Raw genomic sequence first — 22,223 nt, 5'->3', positions numbered from 1 at the left:
AGAATCAGCTAACTTTGTTATTAAGAGAGTCTCTGCAAAATCAATAACCTACGCACCCATGGTTGTTTCATGCGGAACGCGATATCCGGCTTTTCCGGAAACGATAGATTTATCGGTGAACTTTATATCTACCGTTTCCGGAAAAACTGGAAAACTGATTTTCTCCGTTACGCCCCATTCGTTTGCCCTCAGTATTGTCCCTTGTAAGTTACACTTTCATTAAGTTACATCTTCCGCATTTAAAATATGGACAGAGGAGGCAAGAGAGAGAGGAAAAAGATCCAAATTTCGATCACAAAGAAAAGGAAACTCTATGCACGTCCCTGCGGACTCGTTACGTCGCGCACGCGCGAGACGCTGCCTGTTTGCCAACAACGCGACTCTCTCTTTCCATCACGATATTCGCGATCAGTTCGTTCTGAGATTACGAGACGATAGGGTTACGTACGTTCGTGTTCGCGCGGCCACGAAGACGCGTCGTACGATCGAACGAGGAGGCGACCGCTCACCATCAGTTTCCCCGGCGGCGATAGGAAGAAAGTTCCACTAGCTCCAGCCGAAGTTCGAGAAGGTTTTTTTTGTGGCGCGGTGAAAGGCGCGGGACGAAGTAGAACGAGGTAGAAAGTCGGACGTGCGAGAGCACGCGAGCGAGCGAGGCGCCATCGCGCGCGCGCGCGCGCGCGCGAGAGAGAGAGAGAGAGAGAGTGTGATTGAGTCGTTCGACGGGGGTGGGGGGACTGGGGAGAGACCAAAGTCTGCGGGGCACAGCTGTTCCGTGGAAGGAAACGGAGCGGGAGGAGGAGGAGGAGGGGGAGGATCGCGCCGAATATACGCGTCGACGGGAGCGAACGAGCGAGGGAGAACGTCGGGGACTCGACCGGTGTACGGAAGTCGAACGAGAGCGCGTTAATCGAGAATCGCGAGGATACGCGACGCGCGGTAACGAAGGTCACGCGAGGAAGCCGGAGGTCGCGGTTAACGAGGAGAGTCGCACCGACGATCGAAAAGCAGGGATTCTCCGGAGAGTGCGAACGACGAGCGAGTTTCTCAGGCGCCACCCGTTAGAATCTCGCCGCCGCCACTCGCCCCGTCACTCCTTTCTTCTTCGCCGATTCGCGGACCCAGGTATTTAACGATCCAACGAAAGGATCAAACGAGAGCGTCCGTCAAAGGAAGAAAGGATCGGTACCGTTTTCCCCGCGAGTCGCCGCGAGAGAGCGGTCGCGAGAACGGAAAGCGACTCTCTGATTTCGATCTGATTCCCCTGAGGTCTACGACTCGGGAAGAGTAAAAAATGTGGCGTCCCACGAGTAGAGGCACCCAGATGGAGCCTGAACGTGTTACAGAGGACGACAAGAAGAAGCAGCGGCGGTGGAAGTGCGACAACGACCACGACGACGTTGGCGGCAAGTACGACGAGGACGAGGCGGGCAACGTCGACTCCGGATTCCTGTCGGGCGGCAATCTGCAGTTCAGCGGCGAGATCAGCGGCGACTCGGGGTTGCTGCATTCGCCGGAGCGAGAGGAGGAGGAGGGACGGTGGGGACAGGGGGAGGGGCAGAGGCAGGAGAGACAGGCGGCCAAGGCGACGACACCGGCACCATCATCAACGTCAACGGCACCGTCGGCGGCGATCGCCCATGAGGAGCCAATGAGGGCGATCGACAGCGGCGTGGACCTCGACCTCACCGAGACCCTGAGCCAGCTCAGCCTCAAGCAGGTCAGCCTGAACCCGCTCGCCGCCAAGGGCGAGCTGATCCAGGCCGAGCCGACGGCGCCCGAGCTGTTGCCCGTCAGCGCGAGCCTCGCGCAGGACGACGAGGACAAGGACGTGGAGTTCGAGAAACCGCGGGACGACAGCAACGATGATGAGAAACGCGCGACGACGACGAGCAACGAGGAACCTGCATGGCAGTTGTACTACACGCAAGATGACGACGGTGACACGTGAGTGAAATTCCTCGAGTTTTTTTAATCTTGTTTGTTAACCCTTTTTGATCCCGGAGCGGACGTACGAGTGACGTACTGGCGTGTCGGCATTGTTTTTCTTCGGGCATCCGTCGCGTCTCGCGAACTGGACGGGGATCGCCTGAATTTCTGAATTTCTTGTACATCGGAGTTAAATTAGAGAAGCTAGTATCGAATAACGATGGTGCATCGGGATAATCGAAACGAATCACATAATGTATTCTCTTCTTTTCGTCGGCGCCAAATGTATTCGATATCGACTACTCGTCAGGTGTTTATCGTCGACTTCGTAAGATCGAGGACCCGTTAGCCCGCGATCCTGTTAACCGGCTCATTGCCGGCCAGAGCGAGTTTGTGACCGCGATCAACGAGTCCAGGGTCAAGCGTTGTGCTGTGCGCTATGCTAATTGCGCGATCCGACGCGTCGGGAATACCGACGGGAAGTAATCGAAGGCAGATAACTCGAAAAGCGAGTCGTAGCTAGCGAGTCGCGCGTGGCGAGAAGTTCAAAATTTGAAATTTATATATGTCGATTTCTCGCCGATGAATCGGACCTCAGCGTCATCTCTCGCGTCATTATCCTGATCTGCATTTTTTTTTTTCGTTTTCTTTTTTACGAGACTAGCATACGTCAATTCGATCAATATCATTATACTAATATACTACGTAACATCGACATTGACGTCCATGTAAATGGCATGACCTATACGCATGTGTTTAACGTGGTAGAGATGACTGGCTCGGGCTCGTTGACCGTTTCAATGAAACGAGTTTCCATTCTTGATAAAGATCGGCTTTCGGGAATTCAAATGAGCAAAATAACAAGATAAATTGCACAATGACGCATGTTTCATAAAAAAGAGGAGAGGTGCGACACTTTGCGGCGTAGGAGATATTGAGCAAAATATTTTGTGCCGAATATATACGAAACAACATAATGCTCCTAAGAATTACATAAACGAATAAATACTCCGATGTTAATGATTAACAAATAATAATACATGGCTACAAGTGCCACGATGCCTCGGGTCTCTCCACTGCTTCCTCTTCTTATGTAACATATATTTTTTTTCTCTGTACAGGCAACTGCACATCGCGATCGTGCAGGGCTTCGTGGAGGCTGCGCTCTGTTTAATAAGGATGGCTCCGGACCCGTGTCTATTGGACACCATGAACGACGACTGGCAATCGCCCATGCACCTGGCAGTGTTGACGCACCAGCCGCTGATCGTCAGGCGACTGGTCTTAGCGGGCGCGGATCCATCTCTGAGGAATTTCCGCGGGAACACGGCTCTCCACCTGGCCTGCATGAGCGGGGATTTCGCTTGCGCCAAGGCTCTCACGGACCCGTTGTCCCCGATGGAGAGGAATAAGCTAATGCCCGGACAGACAGTACCCGCCTTACCTCAGAATTTGGAGCAACGTAATTATAGCGGTAAGTACTTGATAGACTTCAGTCTTTTTCTTGTTTTGGGGAGGAACGATTGTTAGGTTGCGATAAGAGATGGATAATTGCCACCAGGAACAAGAGTAGTATATTATTAGGCGAAATTGAAAAGGAGTTATTAGGGCAAAACGACGTTCGTAGGTTCAAAATGTTAATTAAGTGCAATGGAGAATTATTGGCCTTAGATATATTTTACTAGCCACGATTTTTCCTGCCGTTACGATAGCTATTTGGAAGATTGCAATATAATTGTCGCTAATCACCGTAACGTTAATGCGAGAAAAGATGATCCACGTCCGTGACACAAAGGACACCGAGGTGGTAGCGGAAAATCCCTGCTTTTATCGTGTAGAATAAGTCATAAGACTCGCGTAGTGAGCGGTAATATTACGATCCATGGACACGTGGAACTGCGCCGGGTTTCCTATGATTTCATCGAGAGAGTCATATTGTTCTCCGTGCTCACATTTGGAAGTTCCATCGTCTCAGAAACGTCGAGAATACATTCCTTTTGAAAAAAGATTATGCAATTTCTATTGAAGTAATTTAAATTTCAAAAATTTCATAGCTATTATATATCGAGTGTCCTACGATCATATATTACTGTGATACATTTTATCAAAAATAAAAGTAAACTTTTTGCGTAATAACTTTCAAAAGATAATAAAAAATTATCCTTTATTACATTTTAGTAAAAGCTTTAATAAAATGCGTGAAAGTTAATTACAAAAACAAATATGTTTCCTAAAACAAAAACTGTACGAACAAAATTTACCAAATAATCTACCATAAAACATTGACCTCGTAAAATCGGAACACCCACAGTATAGTCGGCTGATTGTGAGTTATCCTTAATGTATACTTGTTGCTACTGCGAGTGTAGATGGTGGGGACAACGTGATTTGCATATCTGGTGTGACACGTCTTCTGCATCAAATTTTACACGTGACAATTGACTCATTAAGTGCTGTTCCAGACGATGAACATATTTATTCGATGCTCGCGATAATAACGCGGTCACTTACGATCGATAACGGAGCATACCTCACTCGGGGAATTCCTGCCACTGTGACGAAAATTCGCGCTCAGATAAACAATACTTCGACCTCGGCTAAAAAGTTACACGATAAAACCGCGATTCTGCGGGTTTCGTCAGAAAGTTTCGCGTCATTACGCTAACTACGAAAAACAATTAAAAACATTTGCGAATAGGAGGAAAAAGGATCGATGTAAAGGCACACATTTTTTCCTGAAACTTTACATTTGCCTTATGCTTTGTTACAAAAATAAGTCATTTTTCTCTAGATAACGCAAGTTTAAAAAATTTGAACCAAAATGACACTTCTTAAGCTAGATTTCGTTATGAAATGTTATGTAATTCCTTATTTTGAAAACAAGTATGTTTTTCCATTAATATTTTGATATCGTTTAAATATAAATATTGTTATTAATAATATTAATATCTAATTAATAAAATAATAATTTTAATATCTATGATAATTCACAATATGACTGTTTTTAGATAAAAGATAATTTAATATATAAGAGGATTCGAGGAGACACTGAATTCCCCCTTCTATACATATGTCGCTGTCCTCTTCCTAAACTGGAGACTACGAGACTATGATAGAGCACAGAGAGGAAGATAGAAAAAAAAAGAAAGAGAGAGAGGAGAAAATTGCTCTGGCCGGCGGCGGTCGTTCGAAATGTTTCTGGATTTTTTAAAAGTCTTGGAAATCCCGCATGCAGCGTCATCGGCGTGTATTCCGCCGCAGATTCGCACGACGCGGATAACGCACGTGCGGGGCCAATTACGGCGTGAGCGATCGTTCCGGATTGCTCGTGATCAATTAATCGAAGTCAAGAATAAAATTGCCCATTTAGACACTTTTACGCGGACGCTAGATAACTCGATATTCGTCTAGACTTACGATTAAGGATCTATGAGTAATAAATTAAGTTCTCAGTACGGATTCCGTGACCGAGAAATCACTGATTCATTCGGAATAATCGCGCGTTCTAAAGTCCGCTTATTATTTTCTTTGAAAACAAATTGAATGATCAAAATTGAAAAAGATACTTGTGGAATAAGTATTCGGCGAAATAAGAAGTGATTAATAAAACGACCGAATTTCGCGATAACGATTTCAGCTGAAATTAGATAAAACTGTTTACGAATAAGTAATTTTTATTTAATTTATTGACGGGGGTACGAACGCGCGCGTTGCTCCTCGCATCTCGTGAGGGAAGAAACGGTTTTACGTGATTGCCTATGATTCCGCCGACGAAGGAGCACCGTGTGAAGCGTGCCTGACGAACGGAAGCGGAATGTTTCGCGTGTACGATGGAATTCGGCGTGGCTCCCCGATGCTTGCGTGCGCGGCGCTCGTTACATTACGCGGCGCGGCGCGTCGCGACGCCGCGAGACGGAGGAGGGCATGGCCAGATGGTTTCGATATTTAAAAATACCTGCAGGACTATTTGCGTGCTGCGCGATATTCTCGCCTCGCCTCGCCCCGCCTCGCCTCGACTGAGCTCGCGCGGTCGGGAAACCCCACAGCGGCGTCGACGTTAGTGGCTTCCGTCGGCCTTTCACCCTTAAAAAATCGATCCCCCCTCGTGTCAGGACCTAATGACACTGTAGGGGTCTCGCCTCCCGTGCTCCAGATTTAAAGTAGTCGCGTAACGATTTAATTAATGAAGTTCTTTGCATCGCGTTATAACGTATATCGTCTAGACACCTTAGGACATCCTAGATCTAAGCTAAGAATCTTGCTGACACTTTAACTCTTTCAATGTCGCCGCAATCGACCGTATACGGGACATAGTAAGAAGAGCGATGATGCTTCTGTACGCGACTATACTTGTGAATATTTGCGACAACCTGCTCGGGTTTATTTCCGTCATTAGAAGCGAGAGCGCGATATCGACGCAGTGCGATGCACGTATAGTTATGCCATATTAAAATCCGCCAATGCGGACCGGTAATGTGGTGCAGTTAATTTTAGCAGTCACTTTGATCGGCGCGAGCCTAGTTTGGACCGCGGGACTCCAGCCAAACCTCCGACGACAATGATTCACCGCGTCTTCCTAGTTCTATCTATATCTCATCTCGCGAGTCTGAGACATGTGACTCGGTCGCATCATTCCAACGTACATGCGCGTCCCCTCCGTCCCGGGCTTGCATCAGGAAGGATGCAATCAGGGAGAACTCAGGGAAATAAGTCTAGATCTCGACGCTTATAAGAATTCGGCGATACGACTTTCCGTTGAGAAATAAAATAGAGGAATAGATAGATGTAGAGTGGCTGTTATCATGCTTAATGTTAGGTTCTGAAATCAATTTTCGATTCGGTATCACTTATAGAGACTCTCTAATCTTCTAAATTCTAATAGGAAAATACGTTGGTGTTGGTTGTTTATTATATGACACGATTGCTTTTTTGTTTCAGGCGAGATGTGCTTGCACGTGGCCGCCGCCAGTGGATACGTGGATCTGGTGCGACTTCTGTTGCGTTTAGGTGCCGATCTCAAGGCAAAGGAGGGTCTCGCGGGATACACGGCACTTCATCTCGCGGTGGAACGCCAGCACCGGCCGTTGTTTGATTTCCTATTGCCAGAATGCCAACGCGCGTTATGTCTGGACGAGCGAACGTATGGCAGGAGAACGGCCTATCAGTTGACCCTAGACATCAAGGGCGAGTTCAGCAGGAGAGCACGCAGGGAACTGATGCGGCACGGGGCACATCCGGAACCACTGTCGGAACCGGATTCTGACAGTAATTCCGAGAGCAGCGAAGATGAGGAGACGACGATAACATCGTGGACGGCAGATTACTTGTCCGCCATCAAGACGCAAAACGCGGTTGGAGTGACAGTCTAAAGTATCCATTGATATCTAATTCATCGATAAATTTGGGCGCTAAATAATTATCGAATGAGACGATGGAAAAATACGTTGTGTACTGCGCGTATACGCACGGGAAACATATCTCGAATCACGTCATGTCTGTGACGTCATTTTAGTTTATCAGTCGAATTGATACAATCAGAGAATTACGTTGAATAAAATTTTCCAGACAAGAAAGAGATAAAAATCATATCTCATATTTTATATTTTCTATATATGTTTAATAAGTATATCTTAAGCTTTAACGCGTTTACGATATTATCTTAATTAATGTGACAAATTTAAACGATAGTTGTTACTTGGAAAGAACAATTAGGTTTATTAAATTAAACAAAGCATTTCGCAGAAATTAATTTGCGGCTTGAATTTAATGACGCGCTGGACGATGTTGTGTTAATAGATTAAATTCATCGAAACAAATAATTAAAACAAAATTGTTGAAATTTAGAAGAAAACGAAAATTGCAGTTGACGATAATAGCCTCGATGTACATAATGCACGAATAAGAAGTCAGCGTAGTTTTGAAGCGTTTATGACGTTTATGACTTAATCTGCTGGATGGATTAAGATCTGTAGTAAAAAAAAATGAAAGAATTACCGATTAAGTAGATAAGGAGTAGAATTTCTCGAGATTAGCTTCAATGTATATTATATGTAATGTGCGATTATAGAGATATCTCTTGAGTCGCCGAGTATTACTGTCGTAATACAATTATAGACTGTATACGCTTTTCGAATCCGATACCGGCAGCAGTGTGAGGGACGAACGAGTAACGGAGTAACGCGTGGGAATCGAAAATCTCAGAAACGAACTTAAACGCGATTAACGAAGCATTCAATTACGAACGAAGCGACGACACGTAGACGCGGGTTGTCTTAGCGGTCGTTCGTCTTTCCCCTAGTAATCTTTCGCAGCGAATAGACATGCAGCATCCCGAGAGACGTGAAGAGTGTTCCAAAAAAAGGCTGTACAAATAATACAAAGGACAAATGTATATTTTAACACGAGTGTTCTTGATGTTTGTCGGAGAGTCTGCGAGTGCGAAAGGAGGTGCGTGCAGCACCGGAATGTGTGACGACGCGAAAGTGGAATACTTGCGCTTATCTAACTCGATATCTTATGATGTAAATAGAAGAGTACGTTCAGTGTCCGCGTTCAACGATATGAATACTCGTGAAGAAGGGTCTTGTAAGTTCCGGTCTAAAGGATTTACAGGATAATAGGTGCTTTAAGCCCTAATCCGTAAAAACATTATCAGTCACGGTTGAATGTAAGGAGAATAATCGACTGTGACTGAACAATTTCTTAGGGCTTAGAGCTTAGGGCTTAAAGCACCGATTGTAGACCGGGACTTGTAGGTCATAAGTCGTAGGATAAAAGCGAAGTCAGTGCGTGAAGCAGAATACATATTAGAACAGAGATAAATAATCAAATTCACATTCTTACGTGCAGCTCGGATAGCTGCACACAATGTATATGTATGTATTTATATATCAACGTATCGAAAAAAGAAAGGTTCAGAACGATGTTTATTAACGATGAACATTAACCGGATCAATGTTCTTAGCAATTGCTTCCATCGACATACAACTTCATCTCTTCGTGTATATAAACATTTTCCGTTAGAATTATAAGTATATCACTGTATCGCGGTAATATTAATAGTAACAATGACAAGATGCCGATATATCATTATTGTTATATTCGTATAGTAAAAGCTATAATTATTTTTAATAAAAAAACATTACAAAAAATCTAGCGGGTTTCATTTCTTCTTCGTTTCTTTCTGTAATAGATATAAAAGTCTTTCTGCAGAGACAAAGAGACACACTTTGTTTTCCACTTTACTATTTTCTCTTCTTTGGGAGAAATCTCTTTTTTATTTCGATAGAAAGGTTTAAAAAGAAGACAATTCAATAATTGAGTAGTCGCCTGATGAGCAAAAAATCTGCACTTGAATCTCATTCTCTTAGATTAAAGGAACATTTTTATTTTTTACTTTATAGACATATTAACATTTAAAAAATAGAATAGCTATTATAGGTAATAATGTCGTGAAAGTATTTTGCTATATAAAAATAGATTTAACAGAGTATAACAATTTTAAACAAAGACTAAGGGCCGATATCACAGTCTCCGATTAACGTGATCCTCCGATTAAACTCACTCTTCGTCTCTTTCTAGGGGGACAGTTAGAAAGAGATGCAGAGTGAGTTTAATCTGAGGATCACGTTAATCGGAGACTGTGATATCGGCCCTATTTCAATAAAGTAGAAAGCTCAACCAATGGAAATAAATGATAAAATAACATCAAAGTAAAGAGCTAACAATAAGTATTGACGCCACGATAACAAAAGAAAGCTAGACATGTTGACAAATCCGTGCCTATAAAGAATATAGCAGAAAGATCAGAGATTTCTGATGAGAATTATTTCAAAATCAGAGATTTCTCTCTTAGGCAGTTGCTCTTCCCGTTAATTGATATTTGTCACGTGATCATGCATGCGTAAAATGAAAATGTCATCGTGCGAGAAGCCGCGAGCGTCATTCCAATAAGAAGAATACGGACGATTAAAAACGCGGAAGCCTCTCGAGCGGGTGACCTTAGAAAGGAAAGAAGTCTTCCTCTTCCTTCATTTCTCAGAGATTCCTTCAGATCTAAAAGAGATTATGTTAAATTCCCCAACCGGTGACAAACGTAACGGGTTTGTTGGTGGCATTGGACGCGACACGGTTAAACCCGACGTAAAAATCTAGAGCAAGGATCCCGTTGAGTGTTATTTCGAGCGTTATTTTCCCGATGCGCGTAACGGTCTAAGCATTTCAAGACGCTCGTGGACTTATCTCCCTTTTCAGAGAATCCAGCCCGCGCGCGGAGAAAGAGGGAAAGTACGCGACAGATTTCCCGGTATTTTAGGTACCGGTGAAACGGCGGTTTTTTCGCTGACAATGACTTCTCCCGATAACGCGTAAACCGGAATAACGCGCGAAATGTCGCTCTTGCGAAATTCCACATTTACACATCCTGCTTTCCGTACAAATGTTATAACGCTCGGACGACGCATGCCGATTTTTTACGCGACGCGTTCGTACGTCAAAGATTGTAAAATTTCTGTGGGGGAGATTAATAATGGATCGGACTGAATGTCGAGATGCCAAAATGTATCCCGGTTCTCCGAGATGAGCGCGCATATATTTTGATATTCTCAAAATTGCGGAAGTGGCAGGCATATCGACGATGCCTTTTGGCCCTGCCCGAGGTCGATGGGTTTTCCCCATCCCTACTTTCGCGCTTCCGTTTGTAGTACCGCTAAAAAGGCATCGTCGCGTGCACCGTGTCGGAGGCGGACAAAGGCGCAAGCGCCCAGCAGACGCTATTGGGCTCATTTCAGTAGCGTATATAATAATTAAACTTACTTTACGTAAGTTTGTAAAACAATAAAAATAAATTATAAGTAACAAACGTAAGTAATAAATTTACGTAAAATTTTTGTAATAAATTTTAAACTTACGTCTTGACGTTGTCCATTACTATATTGCTCGGCAAGATCGGGAGAGGGATTGGTCGGTTAATTACAACACTTCCTATATTTGTATTAAAACTTCTTAAACAGTTCTAGCGAGTTTCCTGTACAAACTGACAGATCTGTAACAAGACAGAAAATTTATATAGGCTCCTAAGGAACGCCCTGAATACAGACCAATACACAGACCTGTCGAGATCGATCACGTGCTCACTGACATTTCTCGCGCGTGCGCGCGACAGCGCAGTGTCACGGTATATAACTGCGGCAGTGCTCTGTCTCGTTTTGTTTGTGCGGCGCGGTCTCGTGATTATCGCGCTCGTTCGCTCGCTCGCCCGGCTCGCCAGCTTCGCCCGAGTCCGATTCAAGTCGAGTGTCGAGTACTGTCGAGTCAATTTGTTTTGAGACGCGAGACGATGAGGTTCGCCGACGCTCGCACGACCACGATTCGATGTCAGAACGACGAACCCGACAGCCAAGCCGCCTCCCGCCCGCGCTTTCTGCCCCTTCGCGACAGGAGTCAACCGGAGTGCGTATCGTTCTCGTGGTGCAGCAAGCGGCGTAAAACGGAGTAGTACTGCGTCTTCCAACGCAGGACGAATAATAGTCAGGTTAAAGGGAAAAACAAAATAGAACGATACGGAACGAAGGTGGAGAGCGATAAACGGGAAGAAGGGGTTACATTCGGTTAAACGCGTCGGCGAGAGAGCGAACGAAACGGAGACGAACGGAGAGGAAGACGCCGAGGAAATTCGACTTACGAGCGACTCGAGAGCGAATCGAGAGAATCGAAGGTAGCGCGACGACGAGCGACATCCTTCGTGACGACGAAGGGCACAAAGGTCGGCGCCGGCGGTATATAGCGGTATAGTCGGCGCCGAAGAAAAAGCGCTCGGACAATTGAGGGAATGTAATATATGCAAATGGGACGTCGAATAACGAATCTCCACGGGATCGATTAACGTATTTAAGAATAATAATTAAGAAGTAAGTAATTTAAGAAGACGCAGAACGCATTTCGAATAAGCGCGTCTCGCATCTCGAGGGACGCGCCGCGGCACGGCAGCTCCGCTCTGCTCCGCGAGCGTCCTTGTTGATCACAGGTTTGTTTTCCGAGCGGGTGATCCGGGGCGAGGGAGGAGTAAACGCTCCCGCGGTCCGAGGGCCCGAAGATGTGGTACTCCCCGAGCGAGAGCGTTCAGATGGAGGACGACGGAAAGGGACGGCGGAACGACGACGAGTTCCCGACGGATAACGTCGATTCTGGATTCCTGTCGGCCGGCAATATGCAGATCAGCGGCGAGATCCGCGAGTCCGGGACGCCGCAGCCGCAGCCGCGGACGAACGAGAACCGGCAAGCCGAGCCGGCGGCGTCGGGGGCGACGACCTCCGCATCGTCGTCGTCGTCGTCGTCGCCGTCGGCGACAGTGGCGGGGGCGGGGGAGCCCACGCGGATCGTCGAGAGCAGCATCGTGGACGTCGACCTCAGCGAGGGCCTGAACCAGCTCACCCTGAAGCAGCAGCAGCAGCAGCCCGGCGTGAATTCGCTCGCCGTCGACAGCGGGGACCTGGCTCGGCCCGAGCCGACGACGATCTTCGAGCTGACACCCGTGAGAACGGGACCGCAGCACCAGGGTGACCTTCTGCTCGAACAGCACCAGCGGGAGAATGTTAAGAAACGCGCGATGAACGAGAACGCGTGGCAGCAGCTTTATTACGGGCAGGACGAGGACGGTGACACGTGAGTTCGATATCTATCAATAATTTGTTAATATACGACACAATAATTTCTCATTCGATCAAGATTAACTTAACTTGCCCTTGGCGCACTTGTTAATTTCTCCAGTGTTTTTACCGCTAACATTTCAAATTTGATAACGATATCGCGGTCAGTCATGTAATGATAAGAAGAACGGTTAACGTAATTTTATCAAAAATTCAGGATATCTGATATAGTAAAACTCTGCTGATCTCTTTCGATCACTTAAAAAAAATGTGCATCTTCTTCATACGTTGTACTTAAATTATCTTGTTATTACCAATTTTATAAGTTGTTATTATTATTATTAACTCGGGGACCAAAGGTTATCCCCAACCTACGCCCCGAATCCGAAATCTTAACACATCAGCTGATACGATCTAGATCCTATAGGGGGTTCCCAATCTTTTTTGTTCATGAAGAGGGCCATGATAAGATTTCAGATTCGGGGCGATTCAGGTTGGGGGTCTCCCCGAATCCGAAATCTTAACATGGCCCTCGCTTCATGAACAAAAAAGATTAAGAACCCCCTAGGATCTAGATCGTATCAGCTGATGTTATTCTTCAAGCGTCTATTGTCGGTGGAAGTGCCTATAATAATAGAGCTAGATCATATACACAGCCTGTGTTTATCGACGAGGATAGAAACGACGAGACGTTTGAGACAGAAGACCGTTTTCAGCGAAGTGTAAATTGCTGGACAACTTTGATGCACGATTATCGCCGTTACGCATAGAGATCAATCCTCAGGGGCTGCTTGTAAAGTCAAATAGATCAGTTGATTAAAAATAACGCGTTACTGGCGAGATCTCGTATGCATAATTTATGACGTGATAATTTCATTTAATCAGAATTTATTTACATACCTAGAAAGATTTCAAAGAAAGATTACCCTTCGTGTATGCTTGTTAATTTCTCCAGTGTTTTTACCGCTAATATTTCACATTTGGCCACTAAGAGTATCGTGGCAAAAACGCGTAATTTTAATTTACATAATTTTAATAAAAAAAAATGTTGGATATAGCACAAGATTCGCGTAATAAAACTCCGCTGATGATCTCTTTCGATCGTCTAAAAAAATATGTATAGTATTTAGGATACCTTCATTCAGTTTTTGGAATAGAAAAAAAATCCATATTTCGTCCAAATCTACACGCGCGCGAGATTTACGCGTATCTGAAAAAGTGGCGGAGGAAAAAAAAGAGTTTCTCTACCGTTTGATCTCTATCGTATAATAAACTGACCGACGAGCTCAACCTAGCAAATAATCATCTTTAATCTCGCTTAATTATCACGTGCGGTTTCTCTTTTTTTCACGGCATAACATTTATTCAGGAGTTTCTTACAAAACTGGCATGCGTTGATTCATGCGCGATCATCGGTATGCATAACGTTGACGTTTGTGATTACGTTTGTGGTTACGTAAATCTTAATGACTTATATAAATACATCCAATGACTTGTATATATACATTTAATTATATGACGACATTTGGCAAAGCTCGTTGACCGATTCAGTTAAACTAGTTTCTATTGAAAGGAATTCCGCTAACGTGTGTGATAAATTAGAACGATACACAAGAATTTCATAAAAAGATTTTATATCGAAAGAAAATTTTAACACGATCTATAATTATTACGATATTGAAAGATATAAAATAAAAAAAGAAAGAAAAACGGACCAGAGTATTTTCTCGAGTTAAGAGTTAACAAATAAGAACGAGAGTCAAAAGATGTTTCAAGCAAGTTCACTAATTAACATTGGTTGTTTATTCTTACATAACGCATTCGTTGTTACAGGCAATTGCACATCGCGATCATACGGGGCTATATGGAGGCTGCACTCATTTTGATAAGGCTGGCGCCTCATCCGTGCTTCTTGGACACTTATAACGACGATACGCAATCGCCTTTGCATCTGGCTGTGTTGACGAATCAATCGCTGATCGTCAGACGGCTGATTCTGGCGGGCGCGGATCCATCTCTGAGAAATTTTCGTGGAAACACGGCCCTCCACCTGGCCTGCATGAGCGGGGATCTCGCTTGCGCCAAGGCTCTCACGGACCCGTTGTCCCCGATGGAGAGGAACAGGCTGATGCCCGGACAGACGGTACCCGCCTTACCTCAGGATTTGGAGAAACGTAACTACAACGGTAGATATTAAAATATTGCTAAATATTGGCCAGTTCCTCGGAACAGTCGCTAGTTCGCGATGAATAATAGAGACTAAAAAAAAGCGGAAGCACATTATTAGACAAAATTGAGAAGGAATTGTCAGAGCAGAACGGCGTTCGCAGCTGAAAGATTCAATAATAAGCGCGACAGAGAGCTCTTTGCCTCTAGTCTCACGTCTTAGGTATTTTACTTTAATGGTCTGCGACTTTTTCCTGTGGTTACAATAGCTATTTGGAAGCTTGCAACATAATTGCCGTTAATCACCGTAACGTTGCGAGGAAAGACAATTCTCATCTATACGTGACGGTAGACACAAAGGAACCCGGGATGGCAGGAAAATCCTAACTGCTTTTATCGCATAAATTAAGTCACGTGTAAGACTTATATAGCGAACGATGATGCCATGATTATGGACACGAGAAACCATGTGGCTTTCCTATGACTTCATCACTTTCATTTGAAGAATCATGCTTTTTCGCGTCTACGTTTGGAAGTTTTATCGTTTTAAACATCGGAAATATTGCAATTGCTTTTGCAAAGAAAAAATAATCTGATTGAAATAATTTGAATTTTAAAAGTTGCACAGCTGTTATGTCGAGTGTTTTATTTCAATAATTTTTTAAATTAATTTTATAGAATATTTTATTAATTTTATTACTAGAATACTTTTCTATTCTTTCAATATCGAAATGCAAACGATTTGTTCGTAAATTGTAAGTGATAAAAGATGAAACTTTCCGCGAGAGAATAGTCTTCAGAGATGCGAGTAGAAATGGTACTCTTTATTGCATTTTCACGAACTTGTATAGAGACTTAATATCTGATGACGGATTAGAAAGATATTCAGCGTTGTAAATTGAAATCTCGAAAAAAAATCGACTTCAATGTTTTTGTTATTTATCGCGATTAGTGACTAATGACGCGGCTTATTCTGACAAATCTCTCAAAGCCGCAGCTTTATCGTACCTACTTATATTCGCGGAAGTTCTAGCCGAGGCCGCGTTATTGTCACGCTCTATCTGAACGCGATTCTTTTCGTCATAATAGCGTAGGAATTCCCCGAGAGTAAATACACTAGTACCTCTTACCGATACATCCGTTATCGAGTCGCAATCGGAAATGACTGCGAGACTTATTATCGTCATAAATCAAGAATCGAATAAGTACGATCGGTGGTAGTTCGAGTCTATGCGGTTCACGTGCCCAACAAATCTGTCAAATCTGCGGATCCTGATACCGGAGGAGAGGCGCGCGTCACTAATTATGTAAATTAGTAATGCGCGTAAATGTTTAACAAAAATGTTTAACAAACATTAGGAGGAAAAACCCGCAGGTGTTTTTAGACGCTTTGTGTCACTGCCCTTCCAAATCAAAGACTTTTACAATAAAGTGGCAAATAGAGAGAGAGAGAGAGAAAAAATCGACTCCGATCGACAGCGAACGTGTTGCGAAATATTCACCGGCTTTTTAAAAGTCTTGGAAATCCCGTGTAGCGTCATCGGCGCGTATTCCGCTGCAAGCTCGTGCGACGCGGATAACGCACCTAGGATCAGTAGGATCACGCATGTGCACGCACGTGCGAAGAGTGATGCAATTCCGATAGCTCGTGACGATTTCGACTAATCGAATTCGAGGGCGAAACTGCGAACGTGACAATAAAATTCTACCCACGTTTCTACGTGCGTTTTCGTTAGATAATTCACACGTATACGATTCGGATTTACAATTAAGGATAATAGAATGAGTCCTAAGTCCTTCTTCCGCGCGACCGAGAGATCAGTTAGAATATTTGCGTCCAAGGTCTACTTGTTTTTTTTTTCTTTTTTTTTTTTTTTTTCAAGAAATGTGCTTTTAATTTCGCGATTAATTAATTGTCTCCGAAACAAGCGGTGGGAGATAAGCGACAAGTTCTGTGACCAGGATTACATCAACAGGAATTAGATAACGTTGTTATTTCCGCGAAAGCAATTTTACTGCAATTTAATTTACCTGAATACACAAACACGCAACCATCATTTCTTTTCGAGAAAAGAAATAATTGTTTATAGCTTGTTTCACACGGTTAAGTCAATCTTTATAATTGTTAAGCTAAGCAGATATATAAGAAAAGTGTGCAACTGGACCATTTAATTATCAATAATTTTTATCTTTAATTTCGTCGTGAAAAGACGCTTTGATACCAACGGAAGGCTCATCGCACTTTGTCGAAAGCGCACGGAATTTTTTTTTTTTTTTTTAAGTAGCTCAGCATAGCAGAGGGATTGTTTTGCACACACACGATGGAATTTGGCATGGTCCTACACTTGCGTGCGCGCGCGTTACATCACGCGAGGCGTCGCGACGGCGACGCCGCGAGATCGGAGCGTATACGCGAGAGAGAGCAGATGTTCGTGATATTTAAAAATATCCGTAGAACTATTTGCATGCTGCTCGATATTCTCGCCTCGTCTCGTTCGGATCGGGAAACCCCACAGCGGCGTCGACGTCAGTGGCTTTCGTCGAACTTCCGCCCTTAAAAAGTCAACCCTTTCTCGTGATTAACCCTAGTCACGCAATAGTGGTGTCGAACACTGAGTTTTTTCTATTTTAAACGAACATGAGAATGTTGTGATAAAGTCAATTTTACGTCGTTGTAGCGTGTATCGTCTAAATTCTTTGAAAGTGCGTTCTGTGTGATTTAAACTAAGCAGCCTCGTTGACGCTGACAGCCTTATTTGGAGAGGCAAACGTATAGATAGGTAATTAAATCTATTAATTCTTTCAATGTCATTGCAACCGATCCTACGCAGTTCTTGCACGATGGAAACGGAGGAGCGATAGCGCGCCTCATACGCCGCGCGCGTATTCACATATTTATGAATCTTTGCGATGATCTATTAGATTCATATTTCTATCTCTGGCATTGAAAGTGAGGCGATATCGACGCAGTATAATGTACGCAAGTATGCCGTCGAATTCCGCCAATGCAACCGGTAACGCACGGCGCCGTTAATTTTAGAAGTTACTTCGATCGGCGCGGGCCTAGTTTGGACCGCGGGACGCCAAGCGAAATCTCCGACGACAATGATTCACCGTGTGTCTTCCTAGTTCTATCTATATCTCACGACAAGTTGAAGCATGTGACTGGCCATCGTTTCGATATGCGTATATCTCCGCGTGTTTCTGGTTCCGTCAAGGGAGATAATAGGAAACTTGAGAGAAATTAGATGCAAATCGGCGGTTACTTAGTTGCTCGAAGAATTCGGCGACATAAAACACACATACAGGATACATATAAATATTAAAAAATGCCACGCATATACACATGAATAACTGATGTTATTAATTGCTACGAATTGTTATTAATTGATGAACGATTTACTTGAGAAGTTTTTGCGGCAGGGTTTCTTTCTTTCCGTATAAAATTATCCCCCAAAAAGATAATGTGTAAGAGAATACTCCTTATACTCAACATAATTTTCATTGTACACTGCTTGATCTCCGGTTCTTGGTTCGATTTCAGGTGAGATGTGCTTGCACCTGGCCGCCGGTAACGGACACGTGAACCTGGTGCGTCTTCTGCTGCGTCTCGGCGCCGATCTCGAGGCGAGGGAAGGGCTGGCGGGAAAAACGGCGCTTCACCTCGCGATGGAACGTGGATGTCAATTGGTGATTAATTTCCTGCTGCAGGAGTGCAAGCCCTGTCTGGACACGCAGATGTACAGCGGTCTGACGGCCTACCAGCTGGCATTGTGCACCGACGGCCAGCTCGCTAAGGAGCTAGTGCGACGCGGCGCACAGCCGGAGCCGTTGCCGGAATCGGATTCGGAGAACAGTTCTGAGGACGAGGCTTACGGAGAGGCGAGTTACTTGCCCGCGATCGTCAAGATGCAAAACGCGGTCGAAGTGAATGTCTGAAGAGTACCCACTGGATAAGTATCGTACACTGAAAAAAAAATCTGGTTGAATTAATTGGACGTCTGGTGGAAAGTGAACGAGCCAGATTTTTCCAATTAATGCAACCAGAAATTTCAATTAATGCAACTAGAATTCTAGTTATGCAGCCAGAATTCCTATTAATTCAACCAGTATTTTCTGGTGGAAAATGAACGAACCAGATTTTTTTTTTAGTGTATTAATTTGTTGAACAAATCTAAACGATTGCTGAAAGAGAAAATGATAGAAAAAACATATGTTACATATGGCGCGCATACGCACGAGGACGTATCTCGAATTCTATGGAAACGACTACGAAGTTATTTTATCATGTTATTTTATCAGCGAATCAAGACGGGTAAATCTGCAGTGAATAAAGTTAGTTAGAGTCAAACATGATTAAAACTGCATCACACGAGAATGGTTTCATACATTATATACAACAAGTGCATAAATCTGTACCTTGCTTTTTAATGTATTTACGAAATCGTGTTAATCAATCGGATGAGTTTAGATGATTGCTACTTGAAAGTAAAAATTAGTTTTATTAAATTGAATAACAATCACGTTTGGCGAATCAAATTGTAGACACAAGTTTTGACGCGCTTATGACGACGTTCTAATTAATCGAATTGGATTAGGATGGATAATAAGAAAATTGCTAGTTAATTAGCTTTGACTTGTGTTATACGTGCACAATTATAGAGATGCAGCTTGAGCTCATGAGTATTACTATCATAATGCAATTGTAGACTATTCAAATCGATACTAGCGGCGATGTATGCCGGAAGATAAGCGAATAAAAACATATAACGGAGATGCGTGGATATCGAAGATCTCAGAAACGAACTTATACGCGATTAACGAATATTCGATTGACGAACGAAGCAACGACATATGAACGTAGATTGTCCTAGTAGTATCTTCCTTTATCAATGTGCAATAGGTAGATGTGCAATATCTCGAAGCGTGTTTCTGAAACGTGTTGTCAAAATAATACAAAGGACAATCCATATTTCAGCGCAAATAACGGTTCTACGATTGAACAATTTGTGCGAACGAGAAGAGAATGTGATTATTCTAGGATGTGTGACAACGTGAGAATGGAACATTTGCGCCTTGCGAGCGCGGTATTTAATTTATATAATGTAAATAGAGAAGTAAGTAATAGGTAGTAAATAGAGAAATATTGATCCGCGTTCGACGAATGAATATCTACGAAAAAGGGTTTTATTATGAATCGTAGGGTCGAACGCGAGATTGGCGCGTGGTACAAAATACATCTTAGGTCGAAGAGAAATAATTAAATTATCGTTCTTACATGTGACTTGTAGCGGTACTGTATATGTGCGTTAGTAATGCAACGCTCTAATCAGCTGAGATAATGGGCCAGATAGCTGTACAATATACGCATGTATTTATGTTAGCATAGCAAAGAGAAAAAGATCCAAAACAATATGTTTATCAACGATGAACGTTAACCGGATCAGTGTTCATTTAGTAATTTAAGATTGTCAAAGATATATATGTATAGTAAATCTCTCTCACGTGTACATAGTCATCTTCCGTTAAAGTCCATTTAATCATAGCCACGATGTATTAATAACAACGACGACAGTGACGTCGTCATTATTGTTATATTCCTGTACGTAAAAGCCATAATTATATTTTATAATAAAAAAAGACGATGTTGCGAAATTCAACTCTCCTGTTTCTATGTCCCGATCGACTGACATTATTATTTACGACACAAAAAAACACAAGAAGACGCTTTGGGTCAACATATTCCCACGAGGAAATCTGGAAATTCCCACGTCGCAAACACGACATAAGTTTAGAGGAAAGAACGTCTTTCAGATATATATATATATATATATGTATATATTGTCTCGGACATTTATTACAACCAAAAAAAAGAATATCTCTTAAAAATATATTTATAACGATAATATAAAAAGACACGAAATGGCACGAGATTCTTATACAATACTCAATATTCCTGTCTCTGAGATCAATAATTCGCCATAAATACGTTAACGTATAATTACAAGTTAATTAAGTATAGATCTTGTATTTACTATATATTTATTGATATAGATAATGCGAAGTTTATCATAAAGAGTATACTTAATTCAAATGTAACGGGGTTTTTGAAGATGTAAGAAGCGGCGGATGAAGCGGTGCGGTTAAATCCGCAACGGCGACGTAAAAATCTAGAGCAAGGGCCGGCCGTCGCGTGTTATTTCGAGTTTCGTGTAATGGTCTAGGCATTCCAAGAAGCTCGCTCATTCCTTTTTCAGGGAGTTTGATCCATAGAGAGGGAGAGAAAGAGAAAGAGAAAGAGAATTCATGCAGGTTTTGGGGTATATTTGGATATCGTAGAAACGACGGCTCGTCTGAGAGCGTGTTCCCCAACACGTAAGCGCGGAGTAATTATAGTCGCGTCCGCAGTGGAATGTCGCTCCCAAGATAGACGCGCGTCTCCTCGCTCATGGGAAATCCTGTGAAAAGAGGCGATTTTCACCGTCGGATTAACGTAATCGGCGATTAATTTGGCCTGTACCATTTTGTTAACACGTGTAGTGAAATAATACGTAAATTCATATAGTCAAAAGCCTTTATTATGACCCCAATACAGCTTAACGCTCTCTTCTCCAACTTCTGAATCCTCATCAGTTCTTAAAATGTTGTTCGTATCTCTCTAGGATTCTGCATTCGCCTACTACATTATTTAATATTTATAAGATTCTAGTTGATTATAATTTTACTTAAATTTGATTTAAAGGAAGATTACATTATATAGCGACAAAAAATATTGAAAATTTTGCTATAAGCAATTCTGTCGGTTAATTTAATCGCCAATCAAGTTGGAGTTTTGTCAAAATCACCTTAATTAGCGATCGACAGAGTTACTTGCAGAATAATTTCTAATTACATAATTCACCGTTTATTGATCTAATCTCTTTCCATGTATCAAGCAACAAAAAGTCGAAAATTCCAAGCTCCAAACAAAATATTAAATAGATATATTAAATAGATATTACCTTAATGAGGTAATCGCCAATTAACCGGAGTTCAGTCCAGGTCATCCTAGATCGATTCGGACTCTTTAATTTAAATGCGCAATTCTTCGTAACATTCTGAGTATTTTTTAAATAAATAATGATTTTTTAAGCCTTTCCATTTGACGAAAAAGGGTCTATTTTTTAAATTTAAACAATATCTTCGTCGTGCCCACCATATCTACATTCGGTACCCATCATTCTTCCATTTTCAAAACCCGCGTTTCAGAGATTCACCAGGATTATCAACCGGATTTTCCGGTAGATTCTTTTGCTTAAGCCGCGAAAATATGATATTAAAAGAAATGAGATGTATTAAAAAAACAAACCTAATGTCCATTTCTATTTTTTCTAATTCTTTTTTCTAATTCTATCTTTTTCTAATTCTTAGAACTTAGAAAATAAAATAAAAAGTAATTAAGTTAAACCGAGATTAAAGTTAATTTACATTGGTAAAATAAAA

At 42.7% G+C, this 22,223-nt stretch overlaps 2 protein-coding genes and 1 long non-coding RNA gene across 3 annotated transcripts; 2 read left to right on the top strand and 1 right to left on the bottom strand.

Moving 5' to 3' along the window:
* Positions 1-804: 804 nt before the first annotated feature.
* LOC139778281 (NF-kappa-B inhibitor cactus-like) lies at positions 805-8,478 on the top strand. The gene is made up of 3 exons (XM_071716161.1): positions 805-1,947; positions 3,051-3,403; positions 6,868-8,478. Exons 1-3 carry the CDS (start codon positions 1,295-1,297, stop codon positions 7,296-7,298), a joined length of 1,437 nt encoding a protein of 478 aa, XP_071572262.1. The 5' UTR covers positions 805-1,294; the 3' UTR covers positions 7,299-8,478.
* A 1,095-nt stretch (positions 8,479-9,573) lies between these two features.
* Positions 9,574-11,144, bottom strand: LOC139778269 (uncharacterized). The gene is made up of 3 exons (XR_011719530.1): positions 11,040-11,144; positions 10,839-10,972; positions 9,574-9,984 (listed from the first exon to the last, which is right to left on the bottom strand). It is a non-coding gene; the product is annotated as an uncharacterized lncRNA (long non-coding RNA).
* Positions 11,145-11,152: 8 nt separating this feature from the next.
* Cact (NF-kappa-B inhibitor cactus) lies at positions 11,153-20,401 on the top strand. The gene is made up of 3 exons (XM_071716139.1): positions 11,153-12,591; positions 14,409-14,761; positions 18,286-20,401. Exons 1-3 carry the CDS (start codon positions 12,023-12,025, stop codon positions 18,678-18,680), a joined length of 1,317 nt encoding a protein of 438 aa, XP_071572240.1. The 5' UTR covers positions 11,153-12,022; the 3' UTR covers positions 18,681-20,401.
* Positions 20,402-22,223: the final 1,822 nt, after the last annotated feature.

The sequence above is a fragment of the Temnothorax nylanderi genome, unplaced genomic scaffold (assembly GCF_030848795.1).
Source record: "Temnothorax nylanderi isolate EJ_2023f unplaced genomic scaffold, tnyl_v1.0 TNYL_tig0177_pilon, whole genome shotgun sequence".
NCBI lineage: Eukaryota > Metazoa > Arthropoda > Insecta > Hymenoptera > Formicidae > Temnothorax > Temnothorax nylanderi.
This window is presented reverse-complemented; position numbering and strand designations above follow the sequence as displayed.